We start from the raw sequence: 23232 nt of genomic DNA, 5'->3' as shown, positions 1-23232 counted from the left end.
TCTGTTTCTGTACAAGGTGTTCTGCTGTACAATAGATTTCACTGAAGTGAAGTGGACAACTTGATAAAAGGCCCGACAAACATCACGTGCCCATTTTACAGTTTGTTCGCATGGCTTCACCTGTCTCCACGGCAACTCCGAGAGGCGGTGCTAACACTGATTGGTCAATGGCCGCTAACTCCCAAGCGATTGGCTGTTGCTCATGCCATTCAACCTAAAAGTCTAATGTGCGAGGAGGAGGAAGTTCCCAATTAAGTGCCAGTCACACGGTGCCCGGTTGGCGAAACTTATTTTTTTCTGTCCTATTTTGATTGTTGCAAACTTCCAGGGAGGGTTGGTGACCCGAAAAAAAGTTTGAAAACTCTGCATAACTTGGGGCCAAGAATCACCGACAGCTATGGACGAATTGCGAGACTCTTCGCCTGCGTCGGCTTTCGAGAAGGACGCTTTGCAGCTTACAGTGGAAGATGTTTATGACATTTCTTACGTGATCGGCAGAGATTTGTTAAAAATTAGCAAGAACGGCGCACAGGTTTCTGATCTCCAATTTCGAATAGTCACTGTCTTGGAAATGTTCGAAGTGCTTGTGAACAAATACAACCTGTCTTTGGAGGAGCTGAAAATGGAGAGAGATAACCTGAAGGGAGAATTGGACAGGGTGGTTGGGGAAAAGTCAGCCGAACAAGGCTCGGTGAGTAGCCTAATAGTTCTTGCCTGAGTTCTAGTCATACCTGAACGACATGTTTACAACAGTTTAGCGACCGATCTCTGAGACTGATTTCGTAGCTGATCTTATGTCCAATTGTTTTGTCATCCCAGGTAGGCCCTATTACTTTTCCCCTTTACATTTCTGGCCCTTGCATGAGTCAATACAAGCGCAGCAACAGATGACCAGTAGTTTCTGCTATGCTGGCCAGACAGACAGCGCTGACTCATCCTCGCCAGTCAGCTTGACACACCACCACTACTTTGACAGGGGCGATGCAATGCAACACATGTAGGCAGAGACCAGAGTAAACTAGGTTTTGTTTACATATGTAAACAAAAACATAATCTCTAATCTGCATTAATTTACACTTAGCCTAACACTACAAAACAAGTGTTATTATTATTGTTATTATTGTATTATCGGTTATTATTAACCAATAATGCTGTAATGACATTCATATTAACACCAAGTTTGTTTTAGTTTTAGGCATCACATTTTGTTTTATGAAGCCTGCTTCTGAGGCTCCATCTCACCAAGTATGATCCATACAATTGCTTGGCAATAATAATTACTCTGCCCCACATTTTAAAAGTCCAGTAAAACATTTCCCACAACCTACCATGGTGAAGAGGCACAGCACCATAATGAACTCAACTCAGAGTAAGCAGGTCTCAGTATGATTCATAAATATGTAATAGATAAAGGAGGTACAATATATGGCCTCCGCTGTATCAGCAGTGACCTGTGGTGGTGGTGCTGGTGGTGGACAGACCATTGGCCAGCTGGCTGGAAGACGCTGACCACTACGTCTATTGCCAACTGGTGTGTGTGTGTGTCTCTCTCTCTCTCTCTCTCTCTCTCTCTCTCTCTCTCTCTCTCTCCATGTGTGTGCCTACGTGCATGTGTGTGAATGCGTGCATGTGAGTGTGTGTGTGTGTCCGTGCGTGCGTGCATGTGTGTGTGTTCTCCGTGCCCTGTAGACGCTGGGCCCCAATAAGCTGGTGGTGGACCTGAAGGACCCCAACAGGCCGCGCTTCACCATGCAGGAGCTGAAGGAGGTGCTGCAGGAGAGGAACCAGCTCAAGGCACAGCTGCTCATCGCCCAGGAGGAACTACAGCTGTACAAGAGGTAGCAATATATACACATGGATATACATACACACACACACACACACAGAGCCGGATTAATGCACAGGCTAGGCTGAAGCCTAGGGGGCCCCTGATTGGCCAAAAGTGGAAAAAGTTGCAGAATTTTGACAAGATGGAATGTTGAAAATGTATCTGTTGTGTTCAATACAGTTGGTAGACATGTTATCCTTAATACCTAGCTCGTAATTATGACACTATGTAAATTTGTCGCAATATTTGCCTTCCGAGGGGGCCCCAGAGCAACATGTAGCCTAGGGGCCCCAGGCCATCTTAATCCGGCCTTGCACACACACACACACACACACACACACACACACACACACACACACACACACACACACATCCACAAAGCACAGATGTTAAAACAGGTCATTTATTCACACACATATGAGCAGCAACACACTTTTAAGGGATTTGCATTGCAGGGGTCCGATTTGTGAACACATCGTTGTTATTAATCTGATCTGATTTAGAGTAGAGTAGAGTGCTTTATTTTCACTATATACATACAGTGAGATTATGTTTCGAAGCAACCCACAGATACCCACAAAATAAAAGATATAATATTAACAATATAACTATGTGATGATAAGAACAAAAAAAGTATTCACATGTCCACACACACACACACACACACACACACACACACACACACACACACACACACACACACACACGCAAACACACCAATTGCACCAGATTTTATGGCAAAGTCCATATGCATCTTACAGTATAGAGAGTCCTGAACTTTTGAGGGGGTATTGTATTGAGTTCAAAAGTCTGATGGCCGTAGGATAGAAACTGTCCTTCCTTCTCGTTGTGCGGGCCCGGGCACGCAGAGTCCTAAAGCCAGCCTGCCAGATGGTAGCATGGTGAAGAGCCTGTGACCAGGGTGTGGTGTGTGATCTTTAAGGATGTTTAATGCTCTGTTTGTGCAGCGTGTATGGTGGATCTCCTCAAGTGTGAGTAGTTGGCAACCAATGATTCTCTCTGCTGTTTTAATAATGCGCTGTAACATCTTCTTGTGGTCGTGTGTGCAGCTGGTGTACCAAGATATAATGCTGTATGTAATTACTGATTCAATCATACACCTGTAGAAATTAGTGAGCAGATCTCGTGGCAGCTGGGCCTTCTTTATGAAGACGTTATTGTCATAAATAACTAATAACAGCCCACAATGCTATGCCGACAATGTGAAGCAACTTTATTCCGCATCACTCATCTAATGCTCATTGTACTTTAACACAACTTGCTCCATTCACCAACTTGCTCAATGTACTTGTTATTAAGCTCTGTCTTATGTCATTACACAGTACCAGGTTATGAACTTGCAATGTGGTGAGCTGTGAATGTCTCCTCTCTGCAGTGGTAGGCTTATCGATTCAGCCTTCAGAGCGTGCTATGGTATCCTAGTCCAGGTCATGAACTTGTGCATTAAAGGGACACTGTGTGAGATTTTTAGTTGTTTATTTCCAGAATTCATGCTGCCCATTCACTAATGTTACCTTTTTAATGAATACTTACCACCACCATCAAATTCTAAGTATTCATTATGACTGGGAAAATTGCATTTTTCATACATGAAAAGGGGGATCTTCTCCATGGTCCGCCATTTTGAATTTCCAAAAATAGCCATTTTTAGCTGCAAAAATGACTCTACTTGGACCATACTAGAAAATATTTGTTTATTACTCAGAAAACTTTCATGTAAAGATCAAATTTGGCAATAGGCAGCCCAGTTTCAATGAGCAGCATAGTTGCAGTACCCTTTTTGACCATTTCCTGCACAGTGTCCCTTTAATATTATGATCTGTTCGGCTCTGTGTCCTCCTGTTCTCTGTGGTCAGACCTCAGAGCCCGGCATTAGTGCTGTCAGTATTTCAACGATATTTCAACATCAATAATAATTGATTCTACAATAAATCGCAATGCTGGGCACGGACAATTCAGCATCGATGCGGTAAATGCCATAATCAATGTGGCATATTTTTCCTCAATTGTCAATTATTTTAATGGCCATTTCCAGAGCAAATGAACTTTATTGTGAAAGAAAAAGTCCTTCAAAGCACTGCAAACTGCAGGAGGAATACACACAACAGCCAATACAATGTTGTTCAGTATCTGACTGCTTGTATCGCTTCTTGCCTGATGAATTTAATGTATCACGATGCAGCGTAGAATCGGATAGAATCTATTATTTTGTATCCCGAAATATTCTCCCGAATTGTAATTGAAAAGGCCCGTGCTAATGCACACCACTCCCCACCGGGGATGGAATTAAGCATCCGTCGACCTGCCAATGACGGGTACATTTCAGTGGTGGTGACTGGTAAATTTTTCAAGCCACCAGTCACTTTGGCTGGTAAAAACAGTGAGTGACTGGTAGATTTTGAAATCTACCTGCCACCGTGACTGGTGGGGAAAAACCTCAAGTTGCTAACCCCTGCTACCCACCATGGTATCATAATCCAGATGATTAGTAATCCGCATCCTATTGTATTTGTCCTGTCCTGTCCTGTCCTGTTCTTCTGCAGCGGTCTGCTGACGTCTCAGCCCTCGGAGCCGGCCATGGTGGAGGTGGAGCTGGAGCCGGCCACGCCCAACAACAACGCCGTCATCCTGCCCAAGATCACCACCATCACGGAGGAGGACGAGAGCAAGGAGGAGGCCAAGGAGGAGAAGACCACCATACGCAAACTGTGAGTCTCCTAACTTAGGGAAATTGGGGCCACACGCACACACACACACATTAGTCTCTCCCTCTTTTTCTCTTACACAATTAATTTGCACGTGAAGTAGACTAGACTTGCATCGTAAACCTGCTCTAGGATTAATTGAATGGCTGAATAACGAAGATGCACATTTAGATGTTGTTTGACCATGTGAACAAGCTGGTAGATAAGAGGTTTTGTAGTCGGACACAGTGCAGAGTGGCAGCATCCGCTTTCTAGAATATTCCCATAGGGGTTTGATGAGGAGCGAAACTAAACAGCCGGGACAGATGGAATAACACGTTTGGCAATGGTGGTCTGCACTGAAAGAGCTCTCTATTCACAATCTGTGCTTCATGTGTGCCTTCATTCATTGGTGGTCGTGTGGAATAGCCGTAGGATATGGAGTAACACCAACACACACACACACACACACACACACACACACACACACACACACACACACACAAACACAAACACATTTAGATACAAGTTACAAAGCTTATGAAATGAATAGTGATCTTTACACAGTAGTTGTAATAAATGTAAGCAAATGTTGGATATGAAATTGTGTAATAACTGGTAGGCTAATTGTGTGGCTAACCACTTTTCAGTCATTTTCAATGTGTACGTCAGGGGTGGGGAACCTATGTTTCGAGGGACATTTGCGGCCCTTGGGGCAGTTTTATCCGGCCCCCGATATAGTTTTAAGGATACATTTACGCTATATGCAGGGGACCTAGAGAGGGTGGGTTCTGTTTTAAAGGTGGCTGCCTTCAATATAGGCCTAAAGTGCAGGGTGAAATCCTGGTTTGTGTTCGTAATATGGCCCTCGGAAGACTTTTACGCCCCTCGAATGAAAAAGGTTCCCCACCCCTGGTGTACGTAGTGACTAGTTTGCTGAAAGGCCAATGTCAGCATCTACTGTATCCGCTGAGGCTATTGCCCAAGGGTCATATTTGTTTTCCTCAAGAGCCCTCAGGGAATAATGATAGAACCGGTTCTGCAGCTAGACCTAACTGATTTAGCTTTAAGTTCAAAGCTACATGTATATAATACTTGATCAGCAGCGCCAGTTGGAGTTGTTGATTGACAGAAGGCCAGTAAGCTCATTGGAAACTAAACTATAAACTCTAAAGTCGTTTGAGACCATAATACTTCCTCGGCCCCCCTGTGGGGCTTTGTTGGTTTAGCAGCTTATGGTTGCATTATTCCAAGTGATTTCAAGTAAGCAGGAGCGCATTATTGACACTCAGTGAACAGCGTTCAGTGTTGCCGTTATTGCCAGGACTTGTTGTTTTGGGTGTGACTGGTTCAGTGTGCATGGCTGCCAGGGGCTGTGTTGAGATGGTCCAGTTGTTGTAGTAGTAGTAGTAGTAGTGCTAGTAGTAGCAGCACAAAGTCGTTGCACTACTTGTAGTAGCAGTGGTATTGTTGTTATCTTTATTATTACAAGAAATTAGCATATTATTGTTGTTGTAAGGTGCTGCAAAATAATCTATCTGTTATTTTGGGTTTGAATGCATGCTGCCAGGGTTTCCATTCACTTTACATTTTCCATTCCATTCGCATTTTCATCAGTCGCATGAAAGGGCAAACGCTGCACACAGTCACCGATAAACAGAAATGTTGTGGATAGAACCAAACACGGTTTTAATTTAACACCAGCCAACCGGCCAAATGTTGGTGAAAAGTTTGGCTGGTAGAAAAGACCAACCTACTAGCCACTTTGAGCCAATAGTGAGTGTGTGTTTGGCTTGCCAGATTAAATATCTACTAGCCATTTTGGCTGATGATGAAAAAAGTTGCGGTTACATCATCTAAGTCAGTGGTTTTCAAATTGGGGGCCAGGGACTCCTGGGGGGCCACGAAGGGGTGCTAGGTGGGCCGCGGCAGGTTGGCAGGAAAAGTATAGCACAATATATATATATAGACCATATTTAAAAATAGACTGCATTCTTGCATAAAATGCTAAAAGTGGGCTTGCCTTTTGGGCCAAAGCTTAGCAGTTGTAGTAAAAAAATAACATCTAACTTGGCTAATGAACACTGAAGAGTAACTGTCTGAACCCTTAATTGGCAACACCTGTTCTGGTTGACTCACTAGGCCCAGAGTTCTTAAATTTAAAAAACTGACAGTTACTTTTCAGTGTTCCATGCCTTCCTTAATTAGCCACACCTGTTATGGCTCTGGGTACTGACAGTTAGGTGCTGTTTCCACGTAGCACGATATTTTTTAGCAGGGTATTTTTTTCTCCTGCTAGGTGGAAACACAACGTGTGGATAAAAAAAATCCTCCATTGTAACAAATGCGTTTCAGACCCCTAAACAGGATATTTTTTTCTCCTGCACCTGGATTTTTAAATATCTGCTACGTGGAAACGGAAGGCCAAAACCAATGCAAAACCAATACAAGCAGGAGAAAAAAATATCCACATATAAAAATATCCAGCTACGTGGAAACGGCACCTTAGTGTTGTGCAGTAAAAACTGATGTAGGCCTACACCAAAATAAACCAAAAATAATCTTAACAATATTCCTATTTGTTAGGAACTGCATTATAATAATCTATTGTGTCTCTGAACATCACTACTTTTATTGTCAAGTTATTATTTCATATATCCCAGTGGGACACTGATTAACATACCTAGACTACATTATGATTGTGAAACGGGATGCAAAGAGAAATAGTGTTGCATGATGACCCATGTAAGGGGGGCCTTGGCTGGAATGTACTGGTATGTGGGGGGCCTTGCGATGGTAAAGTTTGGGAACCCTTGATCTAGGTAGCGTCCTCAATGCACTGGCCCCCATTTCTTTTACTGCTCACATTTTTTAATAGTTCTCTTAAACACATTTCGTTTTGGTCATTGGGATGCGTCCCGCTGGTGTGTGGGCTGTGGTGTTGGTACCCTGGATCAGCTGTTCACACATCACTGGCTAGACACTCTTAATCATACACATGTGACCTACATTGTGTGTGTGTGTGTGTGTGTGTGTGTGTGTGTGTGTGCGTTTGCATGTTTTTGGAACCAACATTGTCGTGTGTGCGTGTGCGCCACCTGCATTGTTGAGATGTCACATCAACGCAATTTCAAGGAGCACTTCTGCCAATTTTAATATGCTGTTGTATTGCTCACGCTACCCATGATTTGTCAGTACCCGGTGATGCTGCATTTTTCAGCTCAACCCTTGCCGAGAGCTATTCTAATGGGGGCAGACCTTCTTCACATAGGCCTGCGTACTTCAGATGTTTTCCCAAAAGGTATCGCTCTTTGCTAGTTGTCTGCTGATGTTGCAAAACCTTTTAGATGTTTTCGGGAATAAATCAAGATGTTTTTTTTTTTTAATGCCCCCATTGCAATAACCAGGATCTTGAAAAAGGCTGAAAAAAAACTCAGGTACTGACAATGCCAGGGTAGTGTGAGTGAGCATTACAACTGCATGCTGAGATTGGCAGAAGCTACTCACCTTTTTTCAGACTGATAATGTTAGAGGTGTGTTAAGTTTACCCACCACACCACTGCATTCCACAGGCACACTTTTTAATACACACCTTAACTTGTTTTCCCCTTTTCGCACATTTCACGTGTCAGTGTAGACTGGAGGACATCAGTAAGGTATTCAGGGCTAAATTAGATTCCTTTGATGGGCTCTTTTTCTCAAGCATGTGCACTTCAGCCATCTGAAAGTCTTAAAACACTGTTTTAGTTGCAGTGATGTGATGTCACAGATATCTAGCACAGATGTTTCTCAAGTTGCAACGTATAGGTATTTCTATACAATTCAATGCAATAGAATGTAAACACATAGTGTTAGCAATACATTTTGAAAAAGCAGAATTTGGCCAGGCCATAGTAACACATTTGTGTTTCATCCATCGACTCAATGGTTACCTGTGGATGAAAACGTTGTAGTTCTACTTTAAGTGGCAATAACACTGTTGAGTACAGTATGTGTGACGCTTGTTATGTTTTTGTCTGTCTGCAGGTTTTCATTCCGGAAGAAATAGGCCTCTCTGCGTCTCAGACACCAGGACAGGATTTTCTTATTAACAGGTTTATAGATAAGACAAAATACATCCGCTGTTATTAGAAACACCACCACCTGGGTATGATAAGTGATAAATCTTCTAAAAGAAGGGTGCTATGGCTTCACATGTCTAGTAAAACAAAGCCATCAGGGTCCTCTATTAGAAGATTTACCGCTTATCTGGGTCTGTTAGTTAAACCAGGTACTAGGACTAAGCCCCTGAACAGAACACTTTTATACACAAGTTTTATATATTTTTAACCAAGATGAGTATCTGTAATTGAATAGTATTTTTTAATTCCAGTTTTATGTACAGTAATATTGGTGCAATGTGACACTACAGCCTAGGTGGATTCTGACAATCACTGCCTTCTCTGTGAGCAGTCATTGTGCAATGAAATCTTTGAATCCACATCAGAAGTGTTCTTCACCTGTAAATGGGACCACATACAGAACATCTTTGTATTGAGTAATGTCTTCATCACTATGCAACTTATTGGGTCCATGATTTGCATGCGAATGTGTAAAATTGCACAGCCAATGAAAAGCAACCTGTGTTCAAATGCTACTACTATCCGCTTCAACATATTCCAAATATTTCTCACAACGGCATTTTTTTGTTTGTTTGTTTTTAAACAAAGCCGTTATAAATGACTACTGTACTAGTTTCACACAGAAAGCAACATGCGTGTATGTACCGTGTATGTCTATACCAGAACCCCCCCCCCCCTTCTCCTCTTACCTTAAAAATTGTTTGGATGTCAGCTGTTTTTCATGTTTCCTCTAATACAGATTCTATTGTTTCTGAGGGGTGGGGGCACAGTAATTCAACTAAGGAAAAAAATTATGCATAATTTTAGAGCACACAGTTTAACATTCCACTCAAATCTTTTGTTAGCCTATCAAGAGCATCAATACAGGGTGATGCACAACAACATAGGCCTACTAGCCAAAACATAGCTGACTGGCAGCAACAAGTATGGTAATGGAACGAATAATGGTACAAGATGCAGGATTGTGTGGACACAAGTGGTACTGCCATTGTAAGAAACTTACAGACTGTAAAATGTAAATAATAGTACAACCAAAATGTAATATCAGTCAGTTATGTCAGTTTAACACTGCTCTATAATATTTGCTGGTATATGAAGAGAATTCAATGATTAGATTATGCACATATATCTGGCATGCAGCAGCTTCTATAGAGGTCTTGTGAAAGAAAACGTGATTTAAAAGGATGATTCAGCTTTCTTCGTTAGTACATCCCCAAATCAGTATTATTTTTTAAAAATAATTCATAATCCACACCCTAGAAAGGCCTTGTTCTTCACAGTAGGCCGCTTCAACCCTTTCTGAGACTGAGCTTAAACCATTTCAGTCACAAGTACAGAGAACCTTTTCAATGACAGAACAGTTTGGAGTAGAGCAGGTTTCTATTGATAATGAATGTGGTGGTATTTTGAATGAGTGAGTGTTTTGTTGAAGAAATTGAGTTTCTTTTGGGAAAGCTAACAGAAACAGAATCAAGCATTGTGTGAAAAGTTCTAGATGTTTTTTTATTGAGAGCAACAAAAAGCACAACAGCACTGTATTTGTTGTAAAACTAGTATATACATGTACATAAAGCAAATCATGGTATTCATTTTACAATTTCTGTACATTTCCAGACTTTGAGTAAGCTTACTAGGGATGTTTGATATTCATAAAAGTCGGCAGGCTCAGTTGTCTTTAAATACAATGCGTGTGGGTCTCTGCTTTTTACTCATTTTTTTGCTACATTTTCCGTTTTGTAAAAATTAAAACTCATTAAAAAAACACTCATGTCTTGTGGCCTCTTTGAGGTAGAAATTTCTTTAAAAAATATCATTTGACATTTAACACATTGCTATAAAAATGCTAGAATTTATGTACAGATATCGGCAACATTGTCCACGCACAGTTGGCATGCACGCACCCCCCTAAAAACACTGCACATAAGAAGTCATTACGGTACATATTCAATGGATCACATGAAGTGATGAGCTCATTACAATGACTGTGGCAATGGAGCACCACTGCAAAGTAGCGCTCAAGCATATAATGCCTCCAAGATGCAAGGGTAGGGATGGGGATGTTCAACCTTTTTACAACTGTTACTCACTAATGTGGGTTGTTTTTTGATTTCACTTCACCGTTTGCTGTTGCTCTGTGTGTGACCTACTAGACCAGTGATAGAGAAACCTTTTTTTTCACGAGTTAAAACCCAGTGCCACATATTCCAAATGACCTGGTTATACCCGTCCAATTCAACCAGGCGATTGCTTGGCTGAATGATCCCCTGGTTCAATTGGACATGAATATGTGGCACTGGCTTGTAAACCAATGGATCCAGGTTTCCCCCATCACTACACTACACTAGACCTTGTCCAGGAGCAGACCAATGGGGGTAATGGCCAAAAGCTGCCGATGTCTTGAAATCACTACACTGATCTCTGTATTAGGAGGCTTACTACTTGCTATGACCAAGCTTATTTGGAGTAAAGTCCTTACTTAGCCACTTACTTGGGGAGATCATCCGTGTAGACGCCACACTTGGCTCCAAGGAGAGAAGAGAAGAAAAGACAGAAGAAAAGAGGAAAGTGTGGGGTGGGTGGTGACTGTGTGGGGTGGGGGACAATAAAGCTCAAGGTAAAAAGTTAAAGGTCACAGTTCTAGGAGTCATCAGCATTTGAGCCAGGAGTGATCCAAGTCACCCTTTTTGGGAACACCTCCTTTGTAGATTCAGCACTTTGCCCCAAGGAAAGCATACGGGACAAAACAAGAGGAGAGAGTGTGGTGGAGTGGGGGCAGAAGGTCGAAGTGGCCCAATGTAATCAGTGTTTGAGCCAGGGGTGTGTGTGGCGATGGCGGCTTGGCTGCGGTCGCCGTAGTGCGGGACAAGCCAAGAGGACAGAGTGGGATGGGGTGAGGCGAGATGAGATGGGGGCAGAAGGTCAAAGCAGGTCAGCCAAGGTCATCCATCCGTCAGTGTTTGAGCCAGGGGTGTGCGGCCAGGGCGTCCGGGCTGCGGTCGCCGTAATCGTAGAGCAGCTCCTCGCCGGACGCGATGTGGCGTGCGGCCACCAGGATGAGGTGTGGCGCGCCCTCCACGCTCTGCAGCTTGGTCTTGCAGTTGCCGCTCTTGCTGTGGTTGATCAGACGACCCAGACGCTCCGTCTCCCGGGTGGCATCCACGCTGAGGGAGAGAAGGCAGAAAAGGTTTATTTATTTACACGGTGTTACAGTGTTATATATATATATATAACATATGCATAGTTTTCATTTCATTGAAAAGGGCTCAAAACTGGCCTGCTAAGTTCTATTATTTGTATTGAGTGTGCTGTGATGTCCATGCTGACGGAAAGAAAGCAGCCAAGGTTTATTCGATACACTCCGTCGAGGTCCGCTTCGCTTGCTTTGCGTCGTGGCCACATGACATTATCACCTCAACATGGATTATTTTTCTGCTATCCGAACACAGTGTCATCAATTATCCCTTACATATTACATGATGTATGCTTGTGTATGTATGGTTTCTATTTATTATTATTAAAAATTATATTATTATTTATTATTATTATATTTTCTATGTATGGTTTGCCAGACACTGAAGAAGGTTAACCCCGAAACGTCTGACGGGCAATAAACCACAAATACTTGGAGTGCTGTCCTGCTTTTTCTTTAATTATATTTAATCAATACGACAGAAAGAGAGCTCAAAACTGGCTTTGCTATTTATATTATATTACTGTATTTAAAGTGATGTATGCTTTCAGTTATTTTATAACAAAAAAGCTCAAACTAGCCTCAATATCCCAACAACAATGCTCTGCGAGTTCATGCACCTGTGAAATGCATCTGTATGCTACTGGTTCAAGCTGGTATACACTGAGGGAGAGGACTGGCAAAGTTTATTTGAATTGTAATATACAATAAAAGCATCTCAAAGATGCGAAAAGGCAAGGTTACAATTACCTGATTCCTACCATCTGATATGCTTTCGCATATACATCTGGGACCTGCCCCCAACCGACGCTCTTCCAAATGAACCATTTTTTTCAAAACTCTTGCATGTGATTGGATTAAGAATCTGTCCGTCATTTTGACTGACACGCCATTTCAGCCACTCCCGTTGACTCAATCCGTGACGTAGTTCACAGCGACACCACGCAGGAGGCAAGACTTTTCATCACAACAAACATGGCCGCGGCTGGAAGTAAACGGAGTAAACTTTCTATAAACGAACATTGCCCTATGTGCAGGGGATATCTAAGGACAAATGGTAATATCTGCAACCGCCCATGGATATTTGAAGAACTTCCCTACGGGAAAGGGTAAACCAGCGCCCAGCTGAACTTGATCGAAACTTGTGAAACTTCTCCGAAAAATCCTGTCGCATGCCTGAAATGCCTGCTGTAATTTAACCCAGCGTTCTCAAGGTACGTACGGTAAGTCAACATCTTGAATCTTGATGCAATGGTTGCTCTGAAGTCGTGCGCAAGCACAATATGACAATTGTTCATCCATACATATGTCAATATTGTTATTGGATATGATTGGCGTCAGGGCATCTTCCTCTTAGCCTCTATATGCTAATCTAAATGGTTTACTGTTTACATTGCTATCTGTAGGCACACGCAATATGATTGTTTCACTTTTATTTGATTTATTGATTCTTTTATTTCTTTGATTTCTTTATAACCTCGCTGGGATTGTAACCTACGCACATGTCCAACGACAGAGATGTGTAAAAGTGTCTGCTTGCACTGTATTACAAACTATCACCATCATTAACAACAAGTCCCCTTTCTCACAGATGCAGAAATGCAAAGCAGGGCCAAACATGCTGCATTCAATGGGTACGAAGACGGTGTGAGGAACAACATAACAGCTCTCTTCCTGGTGGCAGCCATGGAGCACCTAGGGGCTTCATTAAGTGTCAGGTACCTCTGGAACAAAGATTTACAATACAACAAATGTATGACCCCAGTTAAAGCTGGTGCCATGACAGTCTGTACATATTGGCTTTGTAAGATTACATCTAAGCTAACCATACTGCACATTTTGCATTATCTATCTTTTTAAATGTGTCAACAGATATCCCTGACGGCTTCATACCTGACCACATAACCATGGGCTCTGAAGAGGGGAAAAAAAGGAACAGGCTACATCCGGTAGTGGCCCGGGTGTTCAACAAATGCCATTTTCCACATGCAGTCCAGGAGGGAGACGTATAACTATACTGTAGATTTGATATTTTTACAAGGCCTTTAGCCACAGTGTGCCCACAGCGCACTGCTCGTAATTCTGCAGGTAAATTTCACTCTTTCGCATCGCTTAGCCCACAGCACCTTAACAACTTGAAGTCATCAATCTGAAGTCATTTTTAGAACATAGTTGTCCCGGTCTCACTGAAACAAACAGCAGATTGGACCAGCATGTCTATTGGACTCCTGCAGAAAATCATGGTGAACAGACAGACAAATGCACACTGGAGCACATTATGTTGCTAGTCACACAGAGGATATTTTCAGAGAGGCTGAGTTGTTTTCACCCCCCCATCTAGTCATGACATTCTGATAAATCGCAAAAGCAGTAACCTGTGGCGCAGGATCAAAGCTAAATTGAAAGAGCGCCAAGACTAATATAAAATTGGTGGAGTAAATGCATGTACTGTAATAATGTATGTAAATAATTTGTGTATGTAAGTAGTGTATATAAAATAACCCAGTGCAACTTTTTTTTCCATAAGATTCTGTTGCCTTTCTGTGAATGCATATAAAAAAGGTTAAGGTATGTTGTGTCACTTGAAGTAAATTAAACTGTGCTCAACACTAAACAGTCTACAATACTTCTTCCTTCTTTACATTTTTTTAATCATTGCTGCTCAAAGAAAAAAAACATGGCAACAGTTTTCAAATGTGTAATTTTATTTACAGTTCTTCTATGCAAAAACAGTCATTCATACACATTTGTACAACAGCATGTACGAGGTTGCGGCAAAGCACTGCCAGCTACTACGCTGTGGTGTTTCACTGTCAAAATACTCATCCTTTTAATCAACATAACCTGGGATTCCCTGCACATGCAACACTTTGAAAACAGGAAGGTTGTTGGTTATGTACTATTATGTTAGATCAAAGATATAGGGACTAATGCTCTTCTCATGTTTCTTCAATAAGCTGTGATCCAACCTAGTGCAAACTGTCCTGTTGGGTGGGCTCACTGTTGAATGGCACTCTCTCCATATGTAGCAGCTCTCTGTGTCCCATCTTCTGTGACTGCAGATGCCATTTAAGCCATGACAGGCATGTCTGAAAGACATGGTGCATGATGTTAACAGGTATACTAGACAACCACACTTTTCCTCCTAATGACAATCGGTGCAGGCCTACTAATTTACAAGAGTGACTCACCTTCTTTGCTGTGACGTTCTCCCAACTGAGCAGGAAGGCCTTTCATTCCTGGTGGTCAGAGAAGAGCTCAGTTTATAGAATACAAATTTGTAACGTGTTATGAGTCTGTGTAACATAAGCAGCTCACACAAACTGGTCAACCCATTCTACTGGGTAGCTTGTTTAGCATAGTTAAACCATTTGAATGTCAGTTTCACACACCACGAAATACAATGAAAGACGGCAGCAAACGATATCAACCATTTCACACGTTTGCCAAGTCATCTTTCAAGACCAGAATGTCAACTCACAGTCACAAACAAACGCAAAGCAAATGTCTGTACACTACAGTATGCATCGGGCACAGTTGGGGGAGGGGAGAACCAACACCATTGATTTTACAAGGACAATGTAATATTTACACGGACAATGTGTACAGCAGAGTTAACGGAGTTTTTGAACATCACAGGGGGAAAACATGACGAAACTAACAGAGACATAATACAATGTTATGACCAAGACTGTGACGATACATGTCCAAGTTAAGATTAGTCTACAAGTAAACTACGATAAACCTAGAAGGCCAGAATGTGAACTCACAACCAAACGCAATGCACATGCCTGTGCTTCATAAATGGAAAAAATGCATCAGGTTCATCAACAGTAGATGCTTAAACTTACCATTTGTAGGTGACGTGAACCTCATCGACAACGATGCCCAGTAGATTCTTCTGGTAGAGGTCTGAGGATAGCATGGTCAGTCATTTGTCCTTCAGCCACGACTCGGGGCTACCGAAGACCGGCTGGCCTGGCAACGTCCCTGAAGTATGTCTTCCTCCCAGTTCCATTGCCGTTAGACCCGTTAGATTTCCAGCCTCTCTGACTTGGTCCTCCATTAACGCAGCCAGGGGGAACACCACAATAAAGATTGGATCCTGCACTTTCCCCATTGCTTTAGCACGTGAAATATAATCGGGTGGGATAGAACGTCTGGGAGTGATAGAACCATTTGGGGCTACACGTCTGGGAGTGTCCATCTCACAGCGGCTTTAGCGACCAGTGGAGCCAGCTCAAACTTTTGCCAAATCCGGTCGGAAGAAACGCAAACACATCCTCGCCGCCAACAAACGCCTTAAGCGCCGTCATTTGTTCGTATTTCAATGCCTGAACATTTGGAATACAAGACAATACCGTGGAAATAGCCGAATCCATTTCAGCGCACTGAGTACTAGTACTACAGCGCGCTGCCATGTTTGTTGTGAAGTGAAGACTACACTGCTGTCGCTAATGCTTTACATCACATCCGCCCATAACTCCGCCCATCCATTCAAAATCCCACCCGCGATTCATGATTGGCTGTACACATTTTCCAACTCCAGCGGTCTCACTGCTATTCAGATGGGGTAGTGAGGCATGGGAACGCCCCCGCGTGACGTAGCCGAACGCAGCCAGATGATGTGAATCAGGTTAAGGTTACAAGGCCAAGGCAACAATAATGTCACACTGCCAATGAGATGTCATTGGATATGCTATTAACCACTTGCCTGGTTAACACCAGACCCATCACAAGTGAGATTCAGATCAAAACGATTGTGTAGAACTAAAGGCAGTATGGGAGTTCCCAGGCTAATTAACCACCACACTGGGTAATGTACTGGGTAATTGCTTGGCTAACCATTTTTCCAAGTATTTTACTTTAATCAAGTATTTTCCTAATACTCACCAGTAGGTTTTGTTTTGGAACTGGAAATAGTACATATAGCAGCCTGTGGCAGGGTCCTCTGCGTAGGCCTGCTCTCTCCTCTTGGCCTCCCCCATCTCGATCAGGTCGCCATGGTACTCCACCACAAACTGGCCCTTCCGGAACTCTCTGCTGGCAAACACGCCCCGTCCCTTCCCCTCGAGGTGCTTGACCTGCGAACACAAGAGACGCCACCATTACATTACATTACTTTTGGATTATATTTTTTATTCCATGGCAGAATAGGTCGGATAACGTCGGGAGAATCTGATGAAGACTTATCTTGCCCTGGGGATTTTAGACTGTGCAGACTCCTCACTCTAAAATTACAGTCCGCGTTTGTCCTGCACCTTTTTCTGGGCTGCGCAGGATCTTCACCTTCAACTACAGAGACCACCTTGGCCACAGAACGTGTTGTGTTGTGTTGTGAGTGCCTTGCTCACCTCCAGTCCATCCTGCACGTTGTTCTTGATCAGGTCCTCCATGTGCTGCTGCTCCTCGCTCTGTAGAAAATACAAACAAAAAGCAAGGCCTCTAGTTAGCACATTGTGTATCCATCCACAACAAAAGACCACAATCTATGAAGGCAACTGCTGATGGCCAATGCTGTTTTTCTTTTTTACGTTTTATTTCCACACCACTTAAGGGGAATCATAAAAGACCCCCTTTTTTGTACCTAAATTAAATATACATTAATAGTCAGGCCACAAGCATACCACCTTGAGAGATGTAAAATTGCCAAATTCAGTGTACACACAAGAGTAATTCGCCTGCAGGTAAAAAACAATGCACACACCTTGAGTTCAGCTTTGCTCTTCCGGGAGCTTCTTCTGATGGGATAGTAGTCTGTAACCTTCCTGTTCTGTTGTGCATCGCTTTTCTCAGGCCTGCAAACAAACACAATTCAAACAAACAAATAAATATCACCATTACATGTTATACAACAACCCTTTTGTCTTTGCAAAGTATCCCATTATACAGTCTGTCTATGGTATGTTATCGGGTGTTAGCTGATTTCTCTGCCAACCTGTTCATGTGTGCGCTTCTCATCGTCTTACTGTGTGTCACACAGTCAGTTACTGTGTTGCTGAACGGCACGGTAGAGTATATTTCTGCAGAACAATGTTTGTTGTGGGTTCTGAATATCAGCGCTCGCTTTTGACAACAGGTGCCAGGATTCTCCATGCCAGTCCAATATGAATTCTGACTTTTGACTTGAAGTCCCTTAGTTAGAAATCAGAGTTCTTATGATCCTCTGTGTTGTCAAAACAGCCCAGGCAAAAAAAGAGATCGAGTAAGGTGATAGGATGCAGCCTTCTTTCTGGATCTTGAGGACTTTTCCTCTGTAGCGCCAAAGGCCTTCTTCAGTTCTGACCAAGTGATGGTGGTCCAACAACTACAGTAGCCAGCCTATATATCTCTTAACTACTGGAGGAGAAACTGTGAGCTCTTGGCTACGCCTCCTCATCATGGAAGACAAAAGGGGTCATGTGAGCTCCCCATTCATTTTGGGGTGATGTGCGAGTCATTATGATCATACAGCAGATCATAGAACGAAAGTGGGAACTGTGGTGGTGATGATGGCCGTTTGAATGAGGAGCATGGAACGTAACTTGCCACTTCATTAATCACCTTCACAGGCCGACCAGGCCGACCCCCTGCCCCTGCTCTCAGAAGGTCCCAAGCATTGCACAATTACATTACACGTGCTAGAGGCGACGGTTCAGTTTTCAGGCAGGTTGTCTTTTTCTTGCAGTTAGTGTTGGTTGACCATGTGTCCTGGCTAGGGATGGCACAAACCGCACCGAAAACCGAAACCGTACAGTACACACACATACCGAACCGAACCGTGCAATCCATCGCAAACCGCAATTCATGTACTGCCCAGAAAAATATGTAAAACAGAGATTCTAGGAGTATCTTATCCAGTCTCTCTGATTAAAACATTAGCGTATAAGACCAAATCAGAGGATGACACAATTAAAATCACACCATTTTCACATTATAAGCCTATACAAACCATATGTAGGATATTTAGTGATAAGTCCGATTCTATTAGCCAGTGCACCATTTATCATGAACTAAAAGAAAAGAACCGTAGAGAACCGAAAACCGTGACCTTGACACCGCGATATGAACCGAACCGTGAATTTTGTGAACCGTACCAACCCTAGTCCTGGCATTTGAAAAAAACACAGTGTTGTCCCAGCTATGTTTTTTGGGAAACTTGGTCCTGAGGGCAGGAGAGAGAATGACAACAAAAACAAAAAAAACAAGAGCAGTAATGCTAAAAACAAAGGCCTGTTTTCATGCAGTCAGCTGACAGCTAGGGCCAGACTGACCACCACTTAGCTCATCAGCTGGGAGGCGCGTGTTGCCAAGCCAACAGCTTGAATGCCAAAAACAGACAGACAGACAGCTAACAACTTCAAATAATCATGAGAATGTCGACTTCTTTAATTCCCATGGGAAAGGAGAAAATATAGCAATGATTAACGCACACACATGCACACCTAAAGGCAATGGGGGTTAACAGGTGGAATATTGGCAAACATAAAATAACTGAATGGATTTCAATTGAAGAGACTGACAAAATAAGGTATATTACAAAAAGTGTATGTTCATTTAACATTAGACTAGAGGTGACACCGCCCCCCTTTTCACTGCAATCCTGACAGCCATTATAGACATGAGCAATGAAAATGAAGGGAGAAGGAGGCTCATCTCTGTCGAAAAATGGCTTTATAATGTGAACATTTCCTTCAACACACTATACAAGGATAATAGTAGAAATGTGCTGCTGAATATGTACCCAACTAAAATGAACTGCTTTTAAAATGTATTTTATCAACTCATGTGATTTAAGTAGATATTTAGCCTGACGTTTCAAATCTGGTCCTTGATTAATGTGTCACTTCAAATTCACAGTTTAAGGCCATTTCGTTTTACACAGGTGGGCGTGTTCTCCGTTGATTTGCATTGACTGAAGAGTGCAGTTCTACCAACAGGAGATGGGAGGCTGCACTTGCCGTTTTCCAGTGCTATTGCAAATTACCATGTCACCTCTTGTCTAATTTTCCTACATCTATTGTACAGCTCCAGGCCACTTTATTAGAATAGCGTAAAAAAGTTGATTTATTTCCAAAATTCCATCAATAATGTTTAACTGTCATGGAGTGTGGGTCACCAGGTCAACAAACAAGAACAGCTGAAAGCAAAGCATCAAGGATATCTGGGCTTCCATAACTCCCATGCCCTGTTTCTGCCATTGACTGACATTGAAAAAAGTGATTTTCTTACAATATTCTAATGATGGGAATTCCCCAATTCATGGGTTTTTTGAGCTGGACGGCCAACATATGTAATAATAAACAATTGAATGATTGGATTAGTTAAAAAAACTGGGCCATGAATCTATAATCCATGACAGTTTTACATTATTGATGGAATTATGGAAATAAATGAACTTTTTCCACGCTATTCTAATAAAGTGGTCTGGAGCTGTATCTTAGTCTTACACTCACTTTTTCTTGTTGGTCTTTTTGCTGTGGCTCTTGTTCTGCTGGGAGGCCTGGGACGGCTGGGAGGGCTGAGGGGGAGTGTCTGCCGATTTATCTTCTTCCGTGCTGAGGGAGCTTGTTGCCTCTAGCGTGACGGAGTTGGTCTGACTTGGACTCGTTCGCACTGTGGGGTACATGCATTCAAGCACTTAGTCCAGGGGTTCCCAACCTTGCCCAACTTGGGGCCCACTTGAAATTTTCACAAATGTTCGCAGCCCACCACTGACACAATAAACGATACAACTCAAACAAATTGGTCAACAGCAATACACACAGAAATATTTAGATTTTTAGAAAATGATTTCAGGGCCCTCTTGGAACACCTTCGCAGCCTACAGTTTGAGAATCAAATGGTTAATGGCTGGACTATGCCATGCAACTCAGTCTACCATGTGGTTTAACACACAACATATCATTTCTCAATACATGTATGGTACAATCCATCCATCCATCCATCCATCTGCATGCTGTGTGTGTGTGTGTGTGTGTGTGTGTGTGTGTGTGTGTGTGTGTGTGTGTGTGTGTGTGTGTGTGTGTGTGTGTGTGTGTGTGTGTTACAGCACATGGAGGTGGACAAACTACAAGTACATGAAGAATGTAATTCATCTCGACATGTGTTCATGACACCTGCACTCCTAACACCTGTGCACAGCTGATTTCATTAATTAACCTTACGCTCACCTGCCTGGCTAAAAAGGTGTGCTATTTACAGTGCACATCATTTCAAGCAAATGTTTGCTTAGAACAAAAACAACACAATATTACTCCAAATCAATCTCACTTATGTAATATCAAATTCCACTAGGCCTATGTGATCAATACAGATGTCCAAATGGAACATTAATGCAGGACTTGAACTCTGAGCCAGGGGTGTCCATTTGCCATTGTTTTAGTTACTGACTGGAGTTTGTATTTAGAAATGGGTAAATAGAGTGAGCAAAAATAAATAATTGAATAAAAACATAAGGGTATAGGCCTACCATTTGTGGCATGCACATTGCGTTGTATTTTTTGTATTCTGCATGGCTGCAATTACAGTGTCACTTCAACTACATAACTCGTGATAATGATTGGACACTTAGCATCAGTACCAATACTTGAAATGCCTCATTTAACGGTCAAACATTTGAAAACATTGTTTTGACAGCCTTTTCCCAGTAAATTGACCTGACTTTCTACGTTAGGACCACCTTGCATTTTAAAATAACCACTTAGGCTATAGTTTCGTTGGCATTTCATTTAAATGCCCACAGGGGTCTAAAAGCAAGTATGTTACCTTCATGTTTCACGTTTTCTTTTGGAGCACTGGAAGAGGAAGAATTCTCTTCGTGGAGCAAAGTCAGAGGACTATGTCTGAGAGGAGAACGAGTCTTGGCAGGGCTCAGGAAAGCATGCATGGTAGTTTGTCCTTGACACGCAGAAACCTGTGCGGGAAAACAAATATTGTGACTAGGCCTACTGTATTTATTTTGCCTGTTATGTTTTAATTTCATGGCGCACGCGCTGAAATTGCACGCGCAGAAGAATGCCATACAATTTCCAAATAAGGCAAGGATAACAGAATTTAGGGGGAGAGATTGAGAAGAGTCTCCTGAGTAGTTCTAGTATGTGAAACACAATTACCTCATTTGTTTCTGGTTTGTTTTCTTTGGTTCCTTCGACGCTGGTCTTTCGAGTGTCATCAAGTGTAGATGTAGCTGCGACACGTTGTTTCTTCCCTTGGGGAGAAAGAAACGTCCCCGTGAAGGAGGAAACTAGATTACTACAACGTTCCTATTAATTGGGCGCTTAATCAAATGTAGGATTACAAACGAAACAGCACATTGTGGACATGTAGATATTATCATTTCTAAAGATCTAATCAGGGGTTACATAAAAGTAACACTCTTAATGCGAAAAGTATTATAATGCAATTCGGACAAGAATGAAATGTATAACTCAGCGTCCTGATGTAAAACAGTCTTTGTGAAGGCTAGTATTAGTGGCTACAGCTACAATTTCTGCAACCTCGATAGCGTGCTATCAACTTACCCCTCGCCATGCCGGTGTGTTTAAAATTCGCTGATCCTACAATCTGATTAATCCACACCAAATTAGACGTCTTACTTTGTATTTTTGTAGTGGCAAGAAATTATTTAAAAATAACGCATGTAACCAATATGCCCCGAGTATTGTCCTTTTACTGCAGACTGCCCAAAATAACTCACTTCCGGGACATTTAAAAAATCAGGCACACAGCAGATTGGTTGAAAGTGGATCGCATTTGGATTTTGATTGGCTACTGTGATGAATGCCCATGTGACGTAGGCTACAGAGCGTAGAACGTGTAGCTGGCTGCTACTTCTGCTACAACCACTGCTACAACCAGCAGTGTGTTGAGCTGAAGAAACAAGGCATTTTCTCCTCAAGAGCAAGGCTGTCACGTCAGCTTGGGATATTTAGAAAATAAGGCCTACCTTCTAACACACACTGGGTTAGAACACGCACAGATACTTAAAGTGCATGTATGCGTCCTGGCGCACTACGTAACAGGCATCTTATTTCCTACAGGTCATAATGGGCAATATGCGTCATAAACTTTCAGCAGCTAAGAACATGCAAACACACAATGCCATGCTTGATTGTCTTGACAAAACAGTAGGCTATTAAGCCTCAAAAACGCTCCAGCAACAACGCCATGTGGTTAGATACTATGAATGTAACATGCTTGTGTTGTAACTCTGTAGCTATATCCTGGACCTACATGCATCAATGTTGCATTTCATTGTGGTGTCTCGTGCTCCACTTTATTTGAATTGCGGGGCGAAACGTATACTCTTGTAACGCAAACCCGAAACCACCCAATCCAAATTACAACTTAGATATTTTAGTTTTTTTAATGTTACATTTCATCAACGTGTCGTGATGGATGTACATT

The 23232-nt window shown here is 42.4% G+C and overlaps 2 protein-coding genes and 2 long non-coding RNA genes across 4 annotated transcripts; 2 read left to right on the top strand and 2 right to left on the bottom strand.

Moving 5' to 3' along the window:
- Nucleotides 1–11490, top strand: rilpl2 (Rab interacting lysosomal protein-like 2). Its single transcript, XM_063194748.1, has 4 exons — nt 1–691; nt 1690–1838; nt 4393–4557; nt 8560–11490. The coding sequence occupies exons 1-4, from the start codon at nt 398–400 to the stop codon at nt 8579–8581; spliced, it is 630 nt and encodes a 209-aa protein (XP_063050818.1). The 5' UTR covers nt 1–397; the 3' UTR covers nt 8582–11490.
- On the bottom strand, nt 11485–22533 carry kmt5ab (lysine methyltransferase 5Ab). The gene is made up of 8 exons (XM_063194747.1): nt 22347–22533; nt 21939–22033; nt 21592–21739; nt 20280–20439; nt 17552–17642; nt 17199–17258; nt 16738–16928; nt 11485–11815 (listed from the first exon to the last, which is right to left on the bottom strand). Exons 1-8 carry the CDS (start codon nt 22354–22356, stop codon nt 11605–11607), a joined length of 966 nt encoding a protein of 321 aa, XP_063050817.1. The 5' UTR covers nt 22357–22533; the 3' UTR covers nt 11485–11604.
- LOC134445219 (uncharacterized) lies at nt 12597–14458 on the top strand. The gene is made up of 3 exons (XR_010034207.1): nt 12597–13067; nt 13436–13562; nt 13717–14458. It is a non-coding gene; the product is annotated as an uncharacterized LOC134445219 (long non-coding RNA).
- Nucleotides 14539–16473, bottom strand: LOC134445217 (uncharacterized). Its single transcript, XR_010034206.1, has 3 exons — nt 15696–16473; nt 15036–15083; nt 14539–14933 (listed from the first exon to the last, which is right to left on the bottom strand). It is a non-coding gene; the product is annotated as an uncharacterized LOC134445217 (long non-coding RNA).
- Nucleotides 22534–23232: the final 699 nt, after the last annotated feature.

This window comes from Engraulis encrasicolus, chromosome 3 (assembly GCF_034702125.1).
Source record: "Engraulis encrasicolus isolate BLACKSEA-1 chromosome 3, IST_EnEncr_1.0, whole genome shotgun sequence".
Taxonomy (NCBI): Eukaryota; Metazoa; Chordata; class Actinopteri; order Clupeiformes; family Engraulidae; genus Engraulis; species Engraulis encrasicolus.
This window is presented reverse-complemented; position numbering and strand designations above follow the sequence as displayed.

Coding starts and splice junctions, on each gene's coding strand:
- kmt5ab (XM_063194747.1), bottom strand. Junction 21,740..21,938: donor ACAAACCAGAAACAAATGAG/GTAATTGTGTTT, acceptor TTTCCCGCACAG/GTTTCTGCGTGTCAAGGACA. Junction 20,440..21,591: donor AGAAAACGTGAAACATGAAG/GTAACATACTTG, acceptor TGTACCCCACAG/TGCGAACGAGTCCAAGTCAG.
- rilpl2 (XM_063194748.1), top strand. CDS start 398: ATGGACGAATTGCGAGACTCTTCGCCTGCGTCGGCTTTCGAGAAGGAC. Junction 692..1,689: donor AGTCAGCCGAACAAGGCTCG/GTGAGTAGCCTA, acceptor CGTGCCCTGTAG/ACGCTGGGCCCCAATAAGCT. Junction 4,558..8,559: donor AAGACCACCATACGCAAACT/GTGAGTCTCCTA, acceptor GTCTGTCTGCAG/GTTTTCATTCCGGAAGAAAT.